The following is a 17,267-nucleotide window of genomic DNA, read 5'->3' on the forward strand; positions in this document are numbered from 1 at the left end:
TCTTTGAAGACCTCAAACCTACAGGGTAATAAGGCAACTTCAAGGAAATGAAGCCCAGCATCAACAAAAGTACAAAAATACTAGACATACAAACACATCCCCAAATATTCTTGTTCTTTTTGTCTCCCCCATCCAAAGAATTCAGACTTACTTCAATGACACCTGGGATACACGTCAGAGTGGTAAATTCATAGGATGCAGCTTCACTGGCCGTAGATGTCATTAAGCTCAAGAAGGTAGACTGAAAAGATGAGAGCATCCATTCAGGAGGTAAAATTACAAACTCCCACACTTTCAAAGCCCTCTAGGTTTATTAGTCAAAAGCCTCAAAAATCAAAAAGACCCTGCTACAAAGCAGACTGGGGGAGGAGGGGGCATATGAGCAGAGAAGGTGAAGAGAATAAAAGCTAGGAGGAAAGTAAACCTTTATCATTTCATTCATTTGACCCCGAGACTTAATACACTCAGATGACATTTGCCATCACATTTTCTGACATTTTAAGGGAAGAAAATTGTAATTTGGAAGTCAAATATTTAAATTGTAATTCCTCTTTTCTTTCCCCACTCCCACTTTAAGAATAATTTCACAATTATTGTTGAAAGTAAAGCCTAGGGGCCTAGCTGTGTGACCTTGGGCAAGTCACTTAACCCTACTGCCTTTCAAAAAAAAAGTAAAGCCTGGCACACTAATGCACTATTGGTGGAATTAATTGGTCCAACTATTCTGGAAAGCAATTCACAATTACACTAAGAAAGTGACTAAAATACCCACACTCTTTGATCCACAGACTCCACTGCTAGGAATACACTCCAGGAGATAAAACATAAACAACTCATATATACTAAAATATCTAAATTAGCACTTTTTTTGTAATAGCAAGTAACTGAAAACAAAACAGATATTCACCAATTGGAGAATGACTAAACAAGTTGTGGTACATGCAATAATAAAATAATATTCCTGTGCTGTAAGGAACAATGAATATGATAAATATAGAGAAACATGGAAAGAAAAATGAAATTGATATAAAGTGAAGTTAGCATGGACTACAAAATGTAAATGGAAAGAAAAACAACAAAATAAATCTGAATGCAGTACCAAAAACAAACAAAAACCCAACAACCTGAATTCAGTGAAATTTAGCGAAAAAGATTGAGTCCAAAAGAGATACGAAAAAGCACTAACCTAACCTTCTCGGGAGGGGAGAGGGAAATGCAAGAATAGGAGACCTTGATGTGGAAATATTGTACTTAATGTCAAACTTTTCAATGTACTGTTTAGCTTTACTTTCTTCACCTTACTTTTAATCTTTATTAAAAGGGATAGCAATCTAGGAGAGTAAAGGGGAAGGCAAGATTTAGAGGGGCAGAAGCACAGAAAGACTGAGTGACAGATTTTCCCAGTCCAAGATAACTTAGAAGTTTCACTGGAAAGGTGTATTTCACCAGGATGGGGGGGGGGGGGGGGCAGCCCAGCCCAGAGATCACCAGCAACAGCTTAAAGGGGCAGTGAGAGAACTTTGCTACACCAGAATAAGTGTGGAGTGAGGAGCATTGGCCACAGAATCTGCAGTGAGAATCTGGAGAAAGCAGCCTGCACCCCAGAGCACAGCCCAAAGACAGAAAGGGGTCAGTGAAGACTACAGAAATTTCTCCCTCTGCAGTTTGGGTTTGCATACTAAGATAGCCAAGCAGGACCCCTCCTTAAAGCTCCAGGGCAGAGGGAAGTGCAGTGGTCATCTAAATATCAAAGCACAGGCAAGAGAGCATAAGACCTTGGAGGAATAAATGTCCCAGTGGAGTGTCTCCACCCCAAAAAACTCCCCAAAGCCTTGGAAGTGCTATAAATTAGTCTTGTGCTGAAGAAATGAGTAAACATCAGAAAAAGAATATGACCATAGAGAATTACTTTAGTCCCATGGAAGAACAAAACACATATTCAGATGACAACAAAATTGAAGCTTCCTATCCAAAACCTCCAAGAGAAATAGAAAATAGGCTCAGACCATGGAAGAAAATAGTTTAGGCTTAATGGAAAAAGCAAAACAAAAGGCAAATGAGGAGAAGAATGCCTTAAAAAGCAGAATTGGTCAGCTGAAAAGGAGATAAAAAATCTCTCTGAAGAAAATAACTCCTTCAAATGCAGAATGGAACTAAAGGAAGATGATGACTTTGCAAGAAGTCAGGAAAAAATAAAACTCTTCCAGAAAAGCCAAATATTAGAAGAAAATGTGATTCAATGGAAAAACAACCAACCTCGAAAACAGATACAGAAGAAATAATTTAAAAACTCTTGGCCTATCTGAAAGCCACAATCAGAAAAAAAGCCTAGACTTCATTGTTCAAGAAATAAATTGCCCTGAGATCCTAGAAGCAGAGGGTCGAATAGAAATTGAGGGAATTCACTGGTCAGTTCCTGAAAGGGAATCCCAAAAGAAAAACTTCCAGGAATATTATAGCCAAATTTTAAAACTCCCAAATCAAAGAGAAAATTCTAAAAGTTGCCAGAAACAAACAATTCAACTACTGTGGCTCCACAGTCAGGATTACACAGGATCTGGCAGCATCTACATTAAGGGCTCTTGGGGATTGGAATATGATATTCTGGAAGGCAAAAGATCTTCGTTTACAACCAAGAATCAACTACCCAGCAAAACTGAACATCCTGGGGTGGCCAGGTGGTGCAGTGGATAAAGCACTGGCCCTGGAGTCAGGAGTACCTGAGTTCAAATCTGGTCTCAGACACTTAATAAGTACCTAGCTGTGTAGCCTTGGGCAAGCCACTTAAACCCATTTGCCTTGCAAAAAACCTAAAAATAACCCCAAAAAACCGAACATCCTCTTTCAGGGGGAAAAGATGGACTTTCAATGAAACAGGGGACTTTCAAACTTTCCTAATGAAATGACCAGAGCTGAACAGAAAGTTTGATCTACAAGTACAGGACTCTGGTGAACCATAGAGGGGATGAGGAGGACTAATTATGAGGAACTGAATGATATTGAACTGTTTGTATTCCTGTATGGGAAGAAGATATTAATAACTCATATGAACTTTCTCATTTATAAGAGCTGTTAGAAGGAGCATATTTAGACAGGGACACAGGAGGGAGCGGAATATAATGGTATGATATAGTAAAAAGATGGAGTCAATGGGTGATAAAGGAAAGTACTGGAAGGGAAAGGAGATGAAGCTAAGAAACTTCAAATTAAGAGTCAAGAAAAAGCTTTTTCAATGGAGTGGGAAGGGGGAAGGCAAGGGGGAATGAGTGAGTCTTCAATCTCATCAGAAATAGCTCAGAGAGGAAATAACATTTACACTTAAATAGGGTAAGGAAATCTATCTTACCCTAGAGAAAAACGAGAAGGGATGAGATAAGGGGGAATAGGGGGATAGAAGAGAGGGAAGATTGAGGTGGGGAGGGTACTCAGATACAACACACTTTTGGACAGGGACAGGATGAAAGGAGAGAGAGAATAGAATAAATGAGAGTGGGGAGGAATAGAGTGGAAGTACAGCTGATAATAGCAACTGTGGGAAAAAATACTGAAGCAGCTTCTCTGGTGGACTTATGATAAAGAAAGCAACCCACCCCAGAGACAGAGACATTGGAATCTGAACACAGACTGAAGTAATGTTTTTCCCACTCTCTCTCACTATCCTTGAGTTTTCTCATCTTTTTGGGGGTGAGGGGGGTTTATGTTTACTCTTAAACAAAATTATTATTATAATAGTAATAATAAATTAAAGCTCTCTTGCAAAAAAAAAAAGAAAATGTAGGTAATGTAAAAAAAGATCAATAAAACACTTGAAAATATGAACAAGTGTATTGTTCTTTCATATACAGTTACTAATTTATCAAATTCTATTAAGATCATTTGTATTTTAGTTGAAAATTGCAATCTTCTATAAATTACTAAGGACAGTGAATGTATCGCTATACCTAGCTCAATAATTCTTTTATATGGGATTTCAACTTTAGTTTTCTTTTAATAATAATTCAATAATTATCTATGATATAGACTTAGTTATTCTCAGCAATTCAGTGAACAAAGACAATTCCAAAAGATTTGTGATGGAAAATGCCATCCACATCCAGAAAAAGAAACTCCAGAGTCTAAATGCAGACTAAAGTGTTTTTTAAAAATGTTTTTTTCTTTCCTTTTGTTCTGATTCTTAATTCACAACATGACTAATGCCTCACATGACTGTACATTTTTCACATGATTATACATGTACCATCTACATCAGAATACTTGCTGTCTTGGGGAGGAAAGAAGGAAGTAAAAAATTGGAACTATTTATGGTATTCTTGTCAATCTGAACATTAGATAGATTAATTGAAAAATAAATATCTTTGTGGGGGAAAAAACTTAGTTTTCTTTATATTATATTTAACAAATATTTATGAAGCTCAGGCAAATGTTACACTAGAACAATGATGACAAAATAGTGTCTGCTCTAAAGGACCTTACATTCTACTAGAAAGATATAATATGGGCACAGATAAAGTAGTACAAGGTGATTCCAACAGTTGGGGGATCAGAAAGATTACTTGAAGGAGGAAGGAGATTCCAAGTATAGGAGATAATGCTATGTGTAAATGCAAAGGCAGGAAAATGTCATATTTGTAGAAAGACTAACAGACTTGTTTTAGACTGTACAAGAGGAAGTAACAAACTAGGCCAGATTGTAGAGGTCTGTAAATGCCAGGATAAGATTGCATTTCATCATGGTGTCAATAAAAAATTTTTGATGAGGGGAGGGAAATGATGAAACTAGTGTCTTAGAAAGATTAGACTGAATTGGAAGCAGAAGGGGGAATGACAAATTTGTTTGGAGAGAAAACGTTATGTATATGTTGGCGAATTAATAACTAAATAGTTGATATTTTTTTGCCACCAATGTCAATTGCCTTCCTATCAATTTCTTCTGGTTTCTGTTAGTCTTGTGTAGAAACAGTATTGATTTTTGTGAATTTGTCTTCTATTCTAATATTTTGTTAAGGATATATTTTATCTAATTTTATTGAGTTGACTGTAATTTCTAAATGTTTTCATATCCTCTGCAGAAAATACTTTAACTTCCTTGTCAATGCTTCTTTCATTAATTTAGTTTTTCTACCATATTGCTAAAGCTCACATTTCTAAATTCAACTCTCATTTCTAAAAAGATACAGTAAACAAAAATTCTACACAGACTATAAGAGTGTTTAGATGAACTGGTTGAGTCCATAGCTACAAGAGAAGCTGGGGTAAACTTAACCTTTAAGGCTGAGAGCACAGAATAGTTAAATAAAATCTAGAAAGAACATTATATTATTACTATTATAATATATTCTATTATATTCACTGCAATTGAGGAGGCCAAGGCTCAGGGAGGTGACATGTCCACAGTCACAATCTTAATAAGTGGCAGAACTGAGACTGAACCTTAAATCTTCTGCCTTTTACAAAGTCAGCTCTTTCTCCCTAGAGTATGGTAAGACAACCAGAGCTCTCACAACATATTTCTAGACATTCTTTTGACAAAAGAATGAGGGTAGACTGGACTATGACTCTGACCCAATAAGATAGACAGCAACTACAAGGACCCCCTTTCCAGTAGGGAATGGGGGGGGGCAGCTACGTGGAGCAGTAGATAGAGCACCAACCCTGGAAATCAAGATGTCTGAGTTCAAATCAGACCACAGACACTAAATAATTACTTAGCAATGGGACCTTGGGCAAGTTACTTAACCTCATTGCCTTGAAAAAAATCAAGGAAAAAAAAGGGGGGGAAATTTAGGTAAGTGTAATTAAAATTATTTTAATAATTTGAATTGAAATTAAACTTAAAGGGGGTGGCTAGGTGGCACAATGGATAGGGCACCGGGCCTGGAGTCAGGAGTACTTGAGTTTAAATCCAGCCTCAGACATTTAATAATTATCTAGCTGTGTGGCCTTGGGCAAACCACTGAACCCCATTGCCTTGCACAAAAAAAAAAGAAAGAAATTAAATTTAAAGAACGAAGAAACTGTCATATAGCTGAATACTTGAAAGAACTAAAAATATTTATTTTGAAGAAAAGATGAATGAATCACAGTATTTTAAAGTAGAAGGATGAATAAAGTTCAAAACATAACAAAAGGTGATGAAAAACTTTAGAGAAGTTTTAGAATCCATTTATAAATTTTTGAGCACCTACTATGCATAAGGTGCTATGGGTAAAATAAAGATTAAAACCATTAGAAAACATTAAAAGAATGTCTTTTGTCTGGAAAAGAGAAATGTGAAAGATGACAAAACTCTTCAAATACGGATTTGGAGGACTGAGAAGAAAACATTTGATTCGACAACTATGAGCTCATTAGAGATTTTTGGAAAGAAGTTTCTGATAAAGTGATGCCATCAGAAGGCAAACTGCAGAAAGTTTTAGAAGAGTGATAGGAGAGAAAATGGAGGTACTGAGTATAGATAACTTTTTTAAGGAGTTTGGGTAAGAAAGGGATAAGACATATAGTATGATAATTATAAGAGGATGGTGGGAGTGAGCAAATTTATTAAAGATGAGGGGACATGAGTATGCTTGTAGGCCACAGAAAAGAAACTAGTAGATAAGAGAAAGATGAAAGAGGGGATGAGTGGGGGCAATCTGTTGGAAAATAAGGGAGGGAATGGGATCAAAGGTACATATAATGGGGCAAACCTTGGTGAGAAGGACCTGAACTTAAGTGGTAACCATGAGTTCAGAAAATGGATGAAATTCAAATTTAGAACTTCATTCCCTTTAACACAAAACTTTTAGCATTCTCCCTTCCTAAATTATCCTGTATTCATTTTGTACCTACTTCTATATGGACATGTCTCTCCTAATAGAATACTGGCTCTTTGAGGAGAGGGAATGGCAACTTTTCATCTTTACATTTCCAGGCATTTAATAAAAGCTTGATTGAGTGCTTGGATTCAGCTACTAATTGAATTTTTGGGATGAAGGAGAGTAGGGGCAATTCAGAGATTTTGGATTGGGGTGATTAGAAGGAAGGTGGTACTCTCAACAAAACAAAGAGAGGAAGAGAGTGAATTTTAAGAGGGAGAGAATGAGTTAAAAATGACCATTAAGCAAATAAAATGAGATTTGACAACTAAGGATCATTAGAGATTTTGGAAAGAAGTTTCTGATAAAGTGATGCTGACAGAAGGCAAACTGCACTGTGTGTGTGTGTGTGTGTGTGTGTGTGTGTGTGTGTGTGTGTATACATATAAATATACACACACACACACAAATATGTTAGATATTTTAGATATTTAGATCTTAGAATCACCTGTACTGAGATGATAATGGAACCAAATCAAGCTAAGAAACCAAGGACAGTGCAGATGGAGAAATGTCAAAACTTCATCCCCAGTACTTTGAGAACACCAAGAGTTATGGCCTCAATGGTGATCTAACAAAGGAAATTGGGGAAAGTTCAGACAGTCAGGAGAACTTCTAGAAAATTTAAAAGAGACTATCAAGGAGAGAAAAAGTTGAACAACTGTATCAAATGAACATGAAGAGAGAGAAAATAATACTGGATGTGTTAAGAGATTATTGGGAGGTGGACAGGGAGAGATTGCTGGTAACTCAGGACAGAACAGCTTCACTTCACTTGACTGATGGGAATCTGATGCAAGGATGAAAGAGTTTGAGTAGTGAGAAGAGAGGATGTAACAATGCACTCAATCAGAGATATTTCAATTGCTTTTCCCTGGGGAAAAAACAAAGGAATGAGATCATTGCCTGGGCATCAGTAGCATACAAAATCAGACAATTATGTACACTGTATACTTTAGACAATGTTTCTCCTTAAAGTCTAGGATGCTGAACTAAATTTAGGAGTCCAGGAATCCACTACATGGATAAAAACACACATATGATTCCCTTTTACGTTAACAAATCTATGTAATCAATCAAGCATTAAAGCACCAACAAAGTACCAGGCACTATAGATACAAAAAGAAAAATGAAACAGATGCTGTCCTCAAGAAACTGCTATTCTATCCAAGGATATAATATAAACATAAATACATATAGACTATGTAAAAATAAATAATCTGATAATTGGGGGGGGGTTTCATGTAGAATATGGTATTTGACCTGAATCTTAAAGGAAGCTAGGAAATCTAAAGAGGCGGAGGTGAAGAGGGATTCTAGGCATGGGGACAGGCAGTAGGTACAAAGGCAGGAAATGGAGATGCCATGTGAGAGACACAATAAGAAAGTCAATCTGGCTAGACCACAGTGTAGAGAGGAAGGAAAGAAATGTATAATTTCTTAGATAGGGAAAGGTAGGATTAGAGAGGGTGGAGACTTGAGGCTGGGTGACAAATTACAATGCTATTTCACAAAAGTCCAAAAAAAGAGATGATGAGGGTCTGAAGCAAATAATTTTAATCACTGACCTTACCCACAGAAGGAAAGCCAATCAGTGCCACTCGGGCATCTCCAGATTTCATCACATCAAAGCCTTCTCCTTTGGTGGAAGCAGATTTGGAGGGTTCCAAGAGCTGTGCTCTGTACTTGGCAAGTTTTGCTTTCAGCAAACCAAGATGGTACTCAGTAGCTAAATATCACAAAACCAGATAATGAAGATCAATATTCATGTAATCAAAGACATCCAGGTAAGATATAAATAAATGTCAGGAAATACTGACTGGGAATAAATAAAGTGAATAGATATAATGGTCAAAGCATCTAAAATGTAACTGAGGAGCTATAGTTATTTTTATATGGGATTAACAGGTTGGAATAGCAGTACCTTAGTTTTATCCAAGGATAGTTGAAAAAGAAAAGAACAAACACAACAGGTAAGCATATTCTATTTTACTCAAGCTTCAGCACCAGACGAGTTCCGCTTCCCATTTTATAATTATCAGCAAGAACTATTTAATACCAATATCTCATCTCCTCCCTTCTTCCCCTCTATTACCATAGGTCTTTTGTACCTCTTAATGTAATGAGATTTACCCCATTCAGCCCCCTCCCTCCTGTCCCCCTTTTTAAGGGGAGGATGTGTTTTTAAATTATTCTGAGTCATAGAAAATTCTGAGTATTCATCACTTCTGGCTAAGTATATTCTCTCTAATAGAGTTACAATTCTTTTTTTTTTTTTTGCAAGACAGTGGGGTTAAATGGCTTGCCCAAGGCCACACAGTTGGGTAATTGTTACGTGTCTGAGGCAGGATTTGAACTCAGGTCCTCCTGACTCCAGGGCCAGTGCTTGATCCCCTCCACCACCTAGCCACCCCATTGGAGTTACAATTCTTGAGTTATTAGAGTCTTTCTCCCAAGTAGGATTATGGCCAGTTTCATCCCATTGGATAGCAGCCTCATATTTAATACCAATATCAAAGGATCCTTCTTCCCCTTCCATTCCCAGGCTAAACTTTGTACTATATATTAGTTCAAAATAACTTTGGGGTAGTATCTACTCCTTCCTAAAGACTCAGGACTTCAATCTTTTTTATGACTGGGTAGGCAGGACTATTAATGTTGGGCCAACAATCAGGACAAACCTAAACTTTAAATGGCTCATTTCCTGTGTTGGCAAATCCACACTCCTGTCTGCTTGACAAGATTTTGATAATATGGCCTTAAACTACTGAATTATCAGTTCCTTAACATCTTCCCATTCCTCGTGCTGGTATGACATCCTCACTGTCCACATTGGGAAAATTAATCAGAACTAATCCCTCAACCAGGTCAAACTCATTCCTACCTTTATGCTTTCTCAGATACACTTCTAAATTCCTTTCAGGTATCACCTCCTAGAGGGAACCTTTCTGACCTTCATTAGCTCTTTTTGCACTTAGGTTTCATGTTGTTTTGTGTGGATTTTTTTTAATTGGCTCCTCAAACTAAACCCCTCCAAATCTTATATTTCACTAATACTGACTCTTGCAAGGTAGAATAGAGTATTTTAAAGTGGCAGGCCTTCAGCTGTTTGCTGATGATGAATTGGAAATGAGGTGGGATACTATATACCTCTGCCCTCTATTTTCTCATAGGATCATAGTAGAGCTGGAAGGACCTTTGGGCCCCTGTCCAGCCCAATTTTCTCTCTCTCTCTCACTCACTATCCATCTCAATTCTCTCTCATCTCTCTCACTATCCTTCTCAATTCTCTCTCACCTCTCTCACTATCCATCTCAATTCTCTCTCACCTCTCTCACTATCCATCTCAATTCTCTCTCACCTCTATCCCTCTCGGTTCTCCCACCTCTCACCTCTCTATCCCTCTCGGTTCTCCCACCTCTCTCTATCCCTCTCGGTTCTCCCTCACCTCTCTCTATCCCTCTCGGTTCTCCCTCAACTCTCTCTATCCCTCTCGGTTCTCCCTCACCTCTCTCTATCCCTCTCGGTTCTCCCACCTCTCACCTCTCTCTATCCCTCTCGGTTCTCCCACCTCTCTCTATCCCTCTCGGTTCTCCCACCTCTCTCTATCCCTCTCGGTTCTCCCACCTCTCACCTCTCTCTCCCTCTCGGTTCTCCCTCACCTCTCTCTATCCCTCTCGGTTCTCCCTCACCTCTCTCTATCCCTCTCGGTTCTCCCACCTCTCTCTATCCCTCTCGTTCTCTCACCTCTCTCTATCCCTCTCGGTTCTCCCACCTCTCACCTCTCTATCCCTCTCGGTTCTCCCACCTCTCACCTCTCTATCCCTCTCGGTTCTCCCACCTCTCACCTCTCTATCCCTCTCGGTTCTCCCACCTCTCACCTCTCTATCCCTCTCGGTTCTCCCACCTCTCACCTCTCTATCCCTCTCGGTTCTCCCACCTCTCACCTCTCTATCCCTCTCGGTTCTCCCACCTCTCACCTCTCTATCCCTCTCGGTTCTCCCTCACCTCTCTCTATCCCTCTCGGTTCTCCCTCACCTCTCTCTATCCCTCTCGGTTCTCCCACCTCTCACCTCTCTCTATCCCTCTCGGTTCTCCCACCTCTCTCTATCCCTCTCGGTTCTCCCACCTCTCTCTATCCCTCTCGGTTCTCCCACCTCTCACCTCTCTATCCCTCTCGGTTCTCCCTCACCTCTCTCTCCCTCTCGGTTCTCCCTCACCTCTCTCTATCCCTCTCGGTTCTCCCACCTCTCTCTATCCCTCTCGTTCTCCCACCTCTCTCTATCCCTCTCGGTTCTCCCACCTCTCACCTCTCTATCCCTCTCGGTTCTCCCACCTCTCACCTCTCTATCCCTCTCGGTTCTCCCACCTCTCACCTCTCTATCCCTCTCGGTTCTCCCACCTCTCACCTCTCTATCCCTCTCGGTTCTCCCACCTCTCACCTCTCTATCCCTCTCGGTTCTCCCACCTCTCACCTCTCTATCCCTCTCGGTTCTCCCACCTCTCACCTCTCTATCCCTCTCGGTTCTCCCTCACCTCTCTCTATCCCTCTCGGTTCTCCCTCACCTCTCTCTATCCCTCTCGGTTCTCCCTCACCTCTCTCTATCCCTCTCGGTTCTCTCACCTCTCTCTATCCCTCTCGGTTCTCTCACCTCTCTCTATCCTTCTCGTTCTCTCACCTCTCTATCCTTCTCGTTCTCTCACCTCTCTCTATCCCTCTCGGTTCTCTCACCTCTCTCTATCCCTCTCGGTTCTCTCACCTCTCTCTATCCCTCTCGGTTCTCCCTCACCTCTCTCTATCCCTCTCGGTTCTCTCACCTCTCTCTATCCCTCTCGGTTCTCTAACCTCTCTCTATCCTTCTCGTTCTCTCACCTCTCTCTATCCTTCTCGTTCTCTCACCTCTCTCTATCCTTCTCGGTTCTCTCACCTCTCTCTATCCTTCTCGTTCTCTCACCTCTCTCTATCCTTCTCGGTTCTCTCACCTCTCTCTATCCTTCTCGGTTCTCTCACCTCTCTCTATCCTTCTCGGTTCTCTCACCTCTCTCTATCCTTCTCGTTCTCTCACCTCTCTCTATCCTTCTCGGTTCTCTCACCTCTCTCTATCCTTCTCGGTTCTCTCACCTCTCTCTATCCTTCTCGGTTCTCTCTCGTCTCACTCTCAAAGATGAGACCCTTCAGTCTGGAGGAAAAGCCCAAGGCCACACGGCCACACGGCCACACGGCCACACGGCCACACGGCCACACGGCCACACGGCCACACGGCCACACGGCCACTGGAGATGTTCCAGCGCAGTCCCCTCCTTTCACAAGGGAGGAAGCTGAGCCCCCCCAGTAGCGAGATGCTGCCTGCCCGAGGCCCTACGGTAAGAGGCAGTACACCCCGAATTCCACCGGGGGTCCCGCGACCCTGCACTGAGTCCCGCAGAGCGGAGGCGGGATTCGCATTGGGGTCTTCGGGCCGCCAGCCATCCCGGGCTCTGCTGCCCGCACTCCCCCGCTTCTAGGGACCCCGCCTTCCCCACGAGGCGACCCCACATTCACACGAGCCGGGGGCCGGGGAGAAACAACCCTCCCCCCTCAGTCCCCCGGCCGGGCCGCCCCGCCGATTTCACGGACGGGGACCCGGAGTCGGGAGGAGAGCCCCCGGCCCGCATCCCGGGCCCGGCCCCAAGCCCGGCGCTCACCCTTGTTCTTCTGGGTCCGGGCGATTTCCTTCTCTATTTCCGAGATCTTCTCCAGGATGCCCATGGCGGCGGCGGGAGCACCGGAGAGGCTGCAAGAGCGGACCGGATACCGGCGGCCGGAAGCCGACCGCAAAGCGCTCCCCCCCTCCCGCCCGCGGGGGGCCTTCCGCGCACGCGCCGCCGCCGCCCAGCCGGGTGCAGCCGGCCGCGGCGTCCGGGCTGCCGACGCAGGCGCCGCGCCCCGCACTCAGAGTTCCGGGCTCCTCCCCCGGGCCTTCCCAGCATTCCTTGAGGCCGCAGCAAGGGCTTCCGGCTTCCGGGGGAACAGAGGCGGTGCAGCCGCCGGGGCTCGGAGTCGGGCAGGGTGGCAAGTCCGAGAGCCCCGCAGAGGCGCCCGGCAGTGACCCCGGAGCAGCCTCCGTCCCGGGTCGCCCTGTTCTGGTTGCACCATTTTTCCCTCCATAAAAGTTAAGAATGACTACTGGAAACCGGCTTCGGCGGGCGATAAGGCGCGGAGCCAAGGTCCAAAAGCATGGGTGGGGCCCTGACCGCGGGGCAGCCGGCGGCTGGGCAGGATCCGAACTCGTTCCCCGACTCCCAGGCCAGCACCACCCCTGCCGCTGCCTAGGCCCCCAGGGAGCTCGCTGTTGGCCCCGGGCACCGCAGGGTGGGGGCGATGCGCCCCGCGCCCCAGGGGTCCGCTGGTGAGGCCCCTCCCGGCCCCGCGGTGCTGTGACCCAGGACAGAGAACGCCATCCTCCCAAGGGCTTCCGGCTTCCGGCTACAGACTACAGCATTTTTTATTTTCACTTCATTTTTCTTGAGGTTTCTCTTTGTGTGTGTGTGTGTGTGGGGCGGTGATGGTTATACTTACTTTTACTGCGTAACTATTTCAGTAATATTTTTCATGGCTACACATTTCTAACCAACACCAAATAACTTGCTTTCTCAAGAGAAGTGAAGAGAGGATTTGGACCTCAGGGTTTTGGAAGAAAATGTTGAAACTCGATTTTGTATGTAGCTGGAGGGAAGGGAATTTTTAAAAATTAATTAATTGAAAAGAAAACAACTTCCATATTCTTAATATCTTCACTTGAGAAGGAAATGGCAAACCCCTACAGTATCTTTGCCAAAAAACACCTCTTGGACAGTGCTGATGTACTACTATGGGTCCATGGGGTCACAAAGAGGAGTCACCTTGAACGATTCTTTGTAGAAAGAGGAAAATGTCTAAGAAACTTTTGATTTCACATGTTTTCCTGCTTAGACCTGATTAGCAGTGGAGGCTGTAAAATCATAGAATATAGAACTGGAAAGGACCTGAAAAGCCATGTAGTTCAGCTTCTCTTTATTTTTCAGATGTGGAAATAGGATTAGTTTATCCAAGCAGCACACTGCTAGCTAATGTCAAGTCTGAGCTCCTTTTAAGTGGAGTCAGTCATCCATCCAAATGTTGGCATACCATTTCTTTCCCCCACAATGTTGTGTTCTAAAAATTAAAATCTACCCCCCCAAGTTGATAGCATTTCCATCATAGGACTCAAAAAGAACTTGAAAAGTTCCTCTAAAAAGGCAGTATTCAAGAATTTTGGTCTGATAAAAGTCAGATCTTGTGAAGTAGAGCTCACTGTGTGACTTCTTTAAAAACAATTTTTACCTCATATCCTCATCATTCATTTCCATACTTACCTAATAGGCTCACTCATTCAACGTGTCATAAATTTCTACAAAAGGTCTTTCCTCCTAATTATATTAAGTAGAATAGAATAGCAAATGAATGATCTATTAAGTAAAAGAACTAGATTTCTAATCATAGTTTTACCATTTAGCTATGGGACTTTAGACTACCAAAAAAAAAACCAAGGCACTGTGCTGCTAGACATCAGGAATAGAGATGAACAATTCCAGAGTCTCTGTCTTCAGGAGTTTCATTTCAGAAGGAATGAAGTCTGAATGCAGATAAAAAGATATTTTCCCCAGTTTTGTTTGTTTAAGCTTATTTGTTGGGAGGGAGTGAGGGTTTTCTGTCACAATATGGCTAATATGGAAATATTTTGCATAACTGTTCATGTATAACCTTTACCAAATTACTTGCCTTCTCAATAAGGGGAGAGGGGCAAGACAGAGACAGGAAATAAAAAATTTTTAATGAAATGTTAAAAGATTTTTGCATGTTAATTGGAAAGAAAATTAAAATATTAAATAATCAAGTTTACATCTCAATGAGGACAGAAAAGTATAATATATAGAATGTGATGGAGCAAAGAATTTGGGCAAAGTGCTTTAAAAAAATGAGGAATCAGAACTCATTTTTAACTGGGTTATCAGGGAAGACTTTAATTAAGAAATAAGACTGAAGCTGAACCTTAAAAGAAGAAAATTACTTCAACAAGTAGAGAATGAAGAGGAGTGTAATTTACCAATGGGTTAAGCCTGCTTGAGCATGGGTAGGAAAATAAAATGAAATTTATAATGTGATTAGACCAGTCTGGTTGGAATGTGGAGTATGTGAAACAAAGTAATATTGAAAAAAGGTAGGCTGTAACCTGAGTGTAGTAGAAATTGCAAGCAAGGCTAATTTTATTTTATCCCATCAGATTTTGAGCAGGGGAATGACATGGTTCACCTATATATGTTAGATTGTTTTGACATCTATGTGATTGGTAAACAGGAGCCTGAAGATAGGGAGACCATGGTGGAGTCTGTCATATTAGACAAAACAAAGATAATGATAATGGCCTGACTTTAGGTGGTAGCAGTCATGTGAGCAAAGAAAAGGTCAAATTCCAGAAATAAATGAAAATAGCATATAGGGGGAGAAGGGAGAGGCAAAGAAAATGTAACCATTTAATCCTGGGTGTCTAGTTGAATGACAAATACTACTTAATCTTTCCAAACTGCAATTGGGAGGTGCATTTTGTTTTCTTTTAAAGTTTTTCTTGATTTGTTAGCAAAATGCTTTTTGCCCCACAATCATATACACAAATGGGAAAAACTCAAAATATTTTAAGCTACCATTGATTTCAGAATGACACTGAAAAACAGCTCCAAGATCAAGCAATTTATTTCCTTGATACAATCAAAGCACTGATCACTTTGGGTCAAAATTAAATAATTCAGCCACTCTGATGCCCATCAAGTAAGAAAAAAGCATTTTTGTAGGGCTTTTAAAAATTTGTAAAGTGCCGTGAAAATGTCATTCTCACCACAATTCTTGGAGGAAAGGGTTATTCCTGTTTCATGAGTCAAATGACTTGCCCAGGCTCACACAGGTTCAGAGGAAGGATATGAACTCAATATCTTCTTTATTCCAGGGTCAGCTCAAGCTCCACAGCTAAAAATGAATTCTACTCTAAGTCAGAATCATAGATTACTATGCTTACTAGTTATGTGATCTTTTTTTCTTGCATTTTTTTTAATTTATTTTTTATTCTCATTTTGTACAAATGATTTTTTACATTAATAGAATATTCTTGTTTACAAGTAAACAAAATACCCCTCCCCCCATGAATATAGATAGACTTGCTTGGGCGAAAAAAGTAAAGGAGAGAGAAAAAAAAATTAAAATTTAAAAAAAATAATAGTAATAATTGTAGGTATGGCCAGGTGGTGCAATGGACAAAGCACCAGCCCTGGAGCCAAGAGTACCGGAGTCCATATCCAACCTGTAAACCCAATAATCACCCAGCCATGTGACATGCAAGCCATCTGATCCCCACTGCCCTGCAAAAACCAAAAAGGGGAAAAAAAAGACCCAAAATAAAGTAAAATAGTAATAATAGTAGGGGTGGCTGGGTGGCAGACAGAGCATTGGCCCTTGAGCCAGGAGCCCCTGGGTCTGAATCCAGCCCCAGACACCCAAAGATCACCCTGCTATATGGCCCCAGGCAGGCCATCCAGCCCCACTTGCCCTGCACCCTCCCCCAAATAATAAAAACAAAAAATGTGCTTCAGTCTTTCTTCCAACACCAATAGCTCTGTCATGGGTGGATCACATTCTTTATGTTAAGTCCATGGCAAAAGTTACTTCCTTATTTTTCCAACCTTGCCATTGCTGATCGCAACTCCCTCCTTTCTTATTTCTCCACTACCATGTACTATATTTTCTCTCTCCTTTCACTCTGACTCTGCTGTAGGGTTGCTGAGTGGCACAGCAGACAGATCCCTGGTCCTGGGGCCAAGAAGCCCTGAGCCCCCATACCACCCCTTAGGCCCAGAATCCACCTGGCCCTATGGTCCTGGGCAGGCCATCCAATCCCAGCCCCTTGCAAGAAGTGAAAAAGAAAATGTGTTATATCTGACCACTGTCCCCCCATGGTCCATCCTCTCCTCCTTTATTCACATCCCCACCCCTTCCCCCTGCTCCCCCCTCCTTCTTACTCCAGATGTCTATAACCCATTGAGTATATTTGCTGTTTCCTCTCCTAGCCACCTCTGATGAGAGCAAAGGTTCCCTCATTCCCCCTTGCCTCCCCCCTTCCATATCATTGCAATAGCTCGTTGTAATAAAAAAAATCTTATTATGTGAAATATCTTGGACTATTCCCCCTCTCCTTTTTCTTTCTCCCATTCCATTTCCCTTTTTTTCCTGACTGCATTTTTACATTTTTTATCTTTGAATTCAGCTTTCTCCTGTGCTTCAACTATAAAAGTTCCCTCTACCTGCTCTATTAACTGAGATGGTTCATATGAATATTATCAGTATCATTTTTCTATACATGCAGTTCA

At 41.8% G+C, this 17,267-nt stretch overlaps 1 protein-coding gene across 1 annotated transcript in view; it reads right to left on the reverse strand.

Annotated features, from left to right (window-relative positions):
• The window catches only part of DRG2 (developmentally regulated GTP binding protein 2), a 29,748-nt gene extending 17,036 nt beyond the window's left edge, over window positions 1-12,712 (reverse strand). The window contains exons 1-3 of the mRNA XM_074208410.1: window positions 12,540-12,712; window positions 8,423-8,583; window positions 152-241 (exon numbers count right to left, since the gene is read on the reverse strand). Of these exons, the coding sequence (XP_074064511.1) occupies window positions 152-241; window positions 8,423-8,583; window positions 12,540-12,603 (315 nt within the window). The 5' untranslated portion in view covers window positions 12,604-12,712. The remainder of the gene's footprint in view (window positions 1-151; window positions 242-8,422; window positions 8,584-12,539) is intronic.
• Between the last annotated feature and the right edge of the window lie 4,555 nt (window positions 12,713-17,267).

Source organism: Macrotis lagotis, chromosome X, assembly GCF_037893015.1.
Source record: "Macrotis lagotis isolate mMagLag1 chromosome X, bilby.v1.9.chrom.fasta, whole genome shotgun sequence".
NCBI classification, from domain to species: Eukaryota; Metazoa; Chordata; class Mammalia; order Peramelemorphia; family Peramelidae; genus Macrotis; species Macrotis lagotis.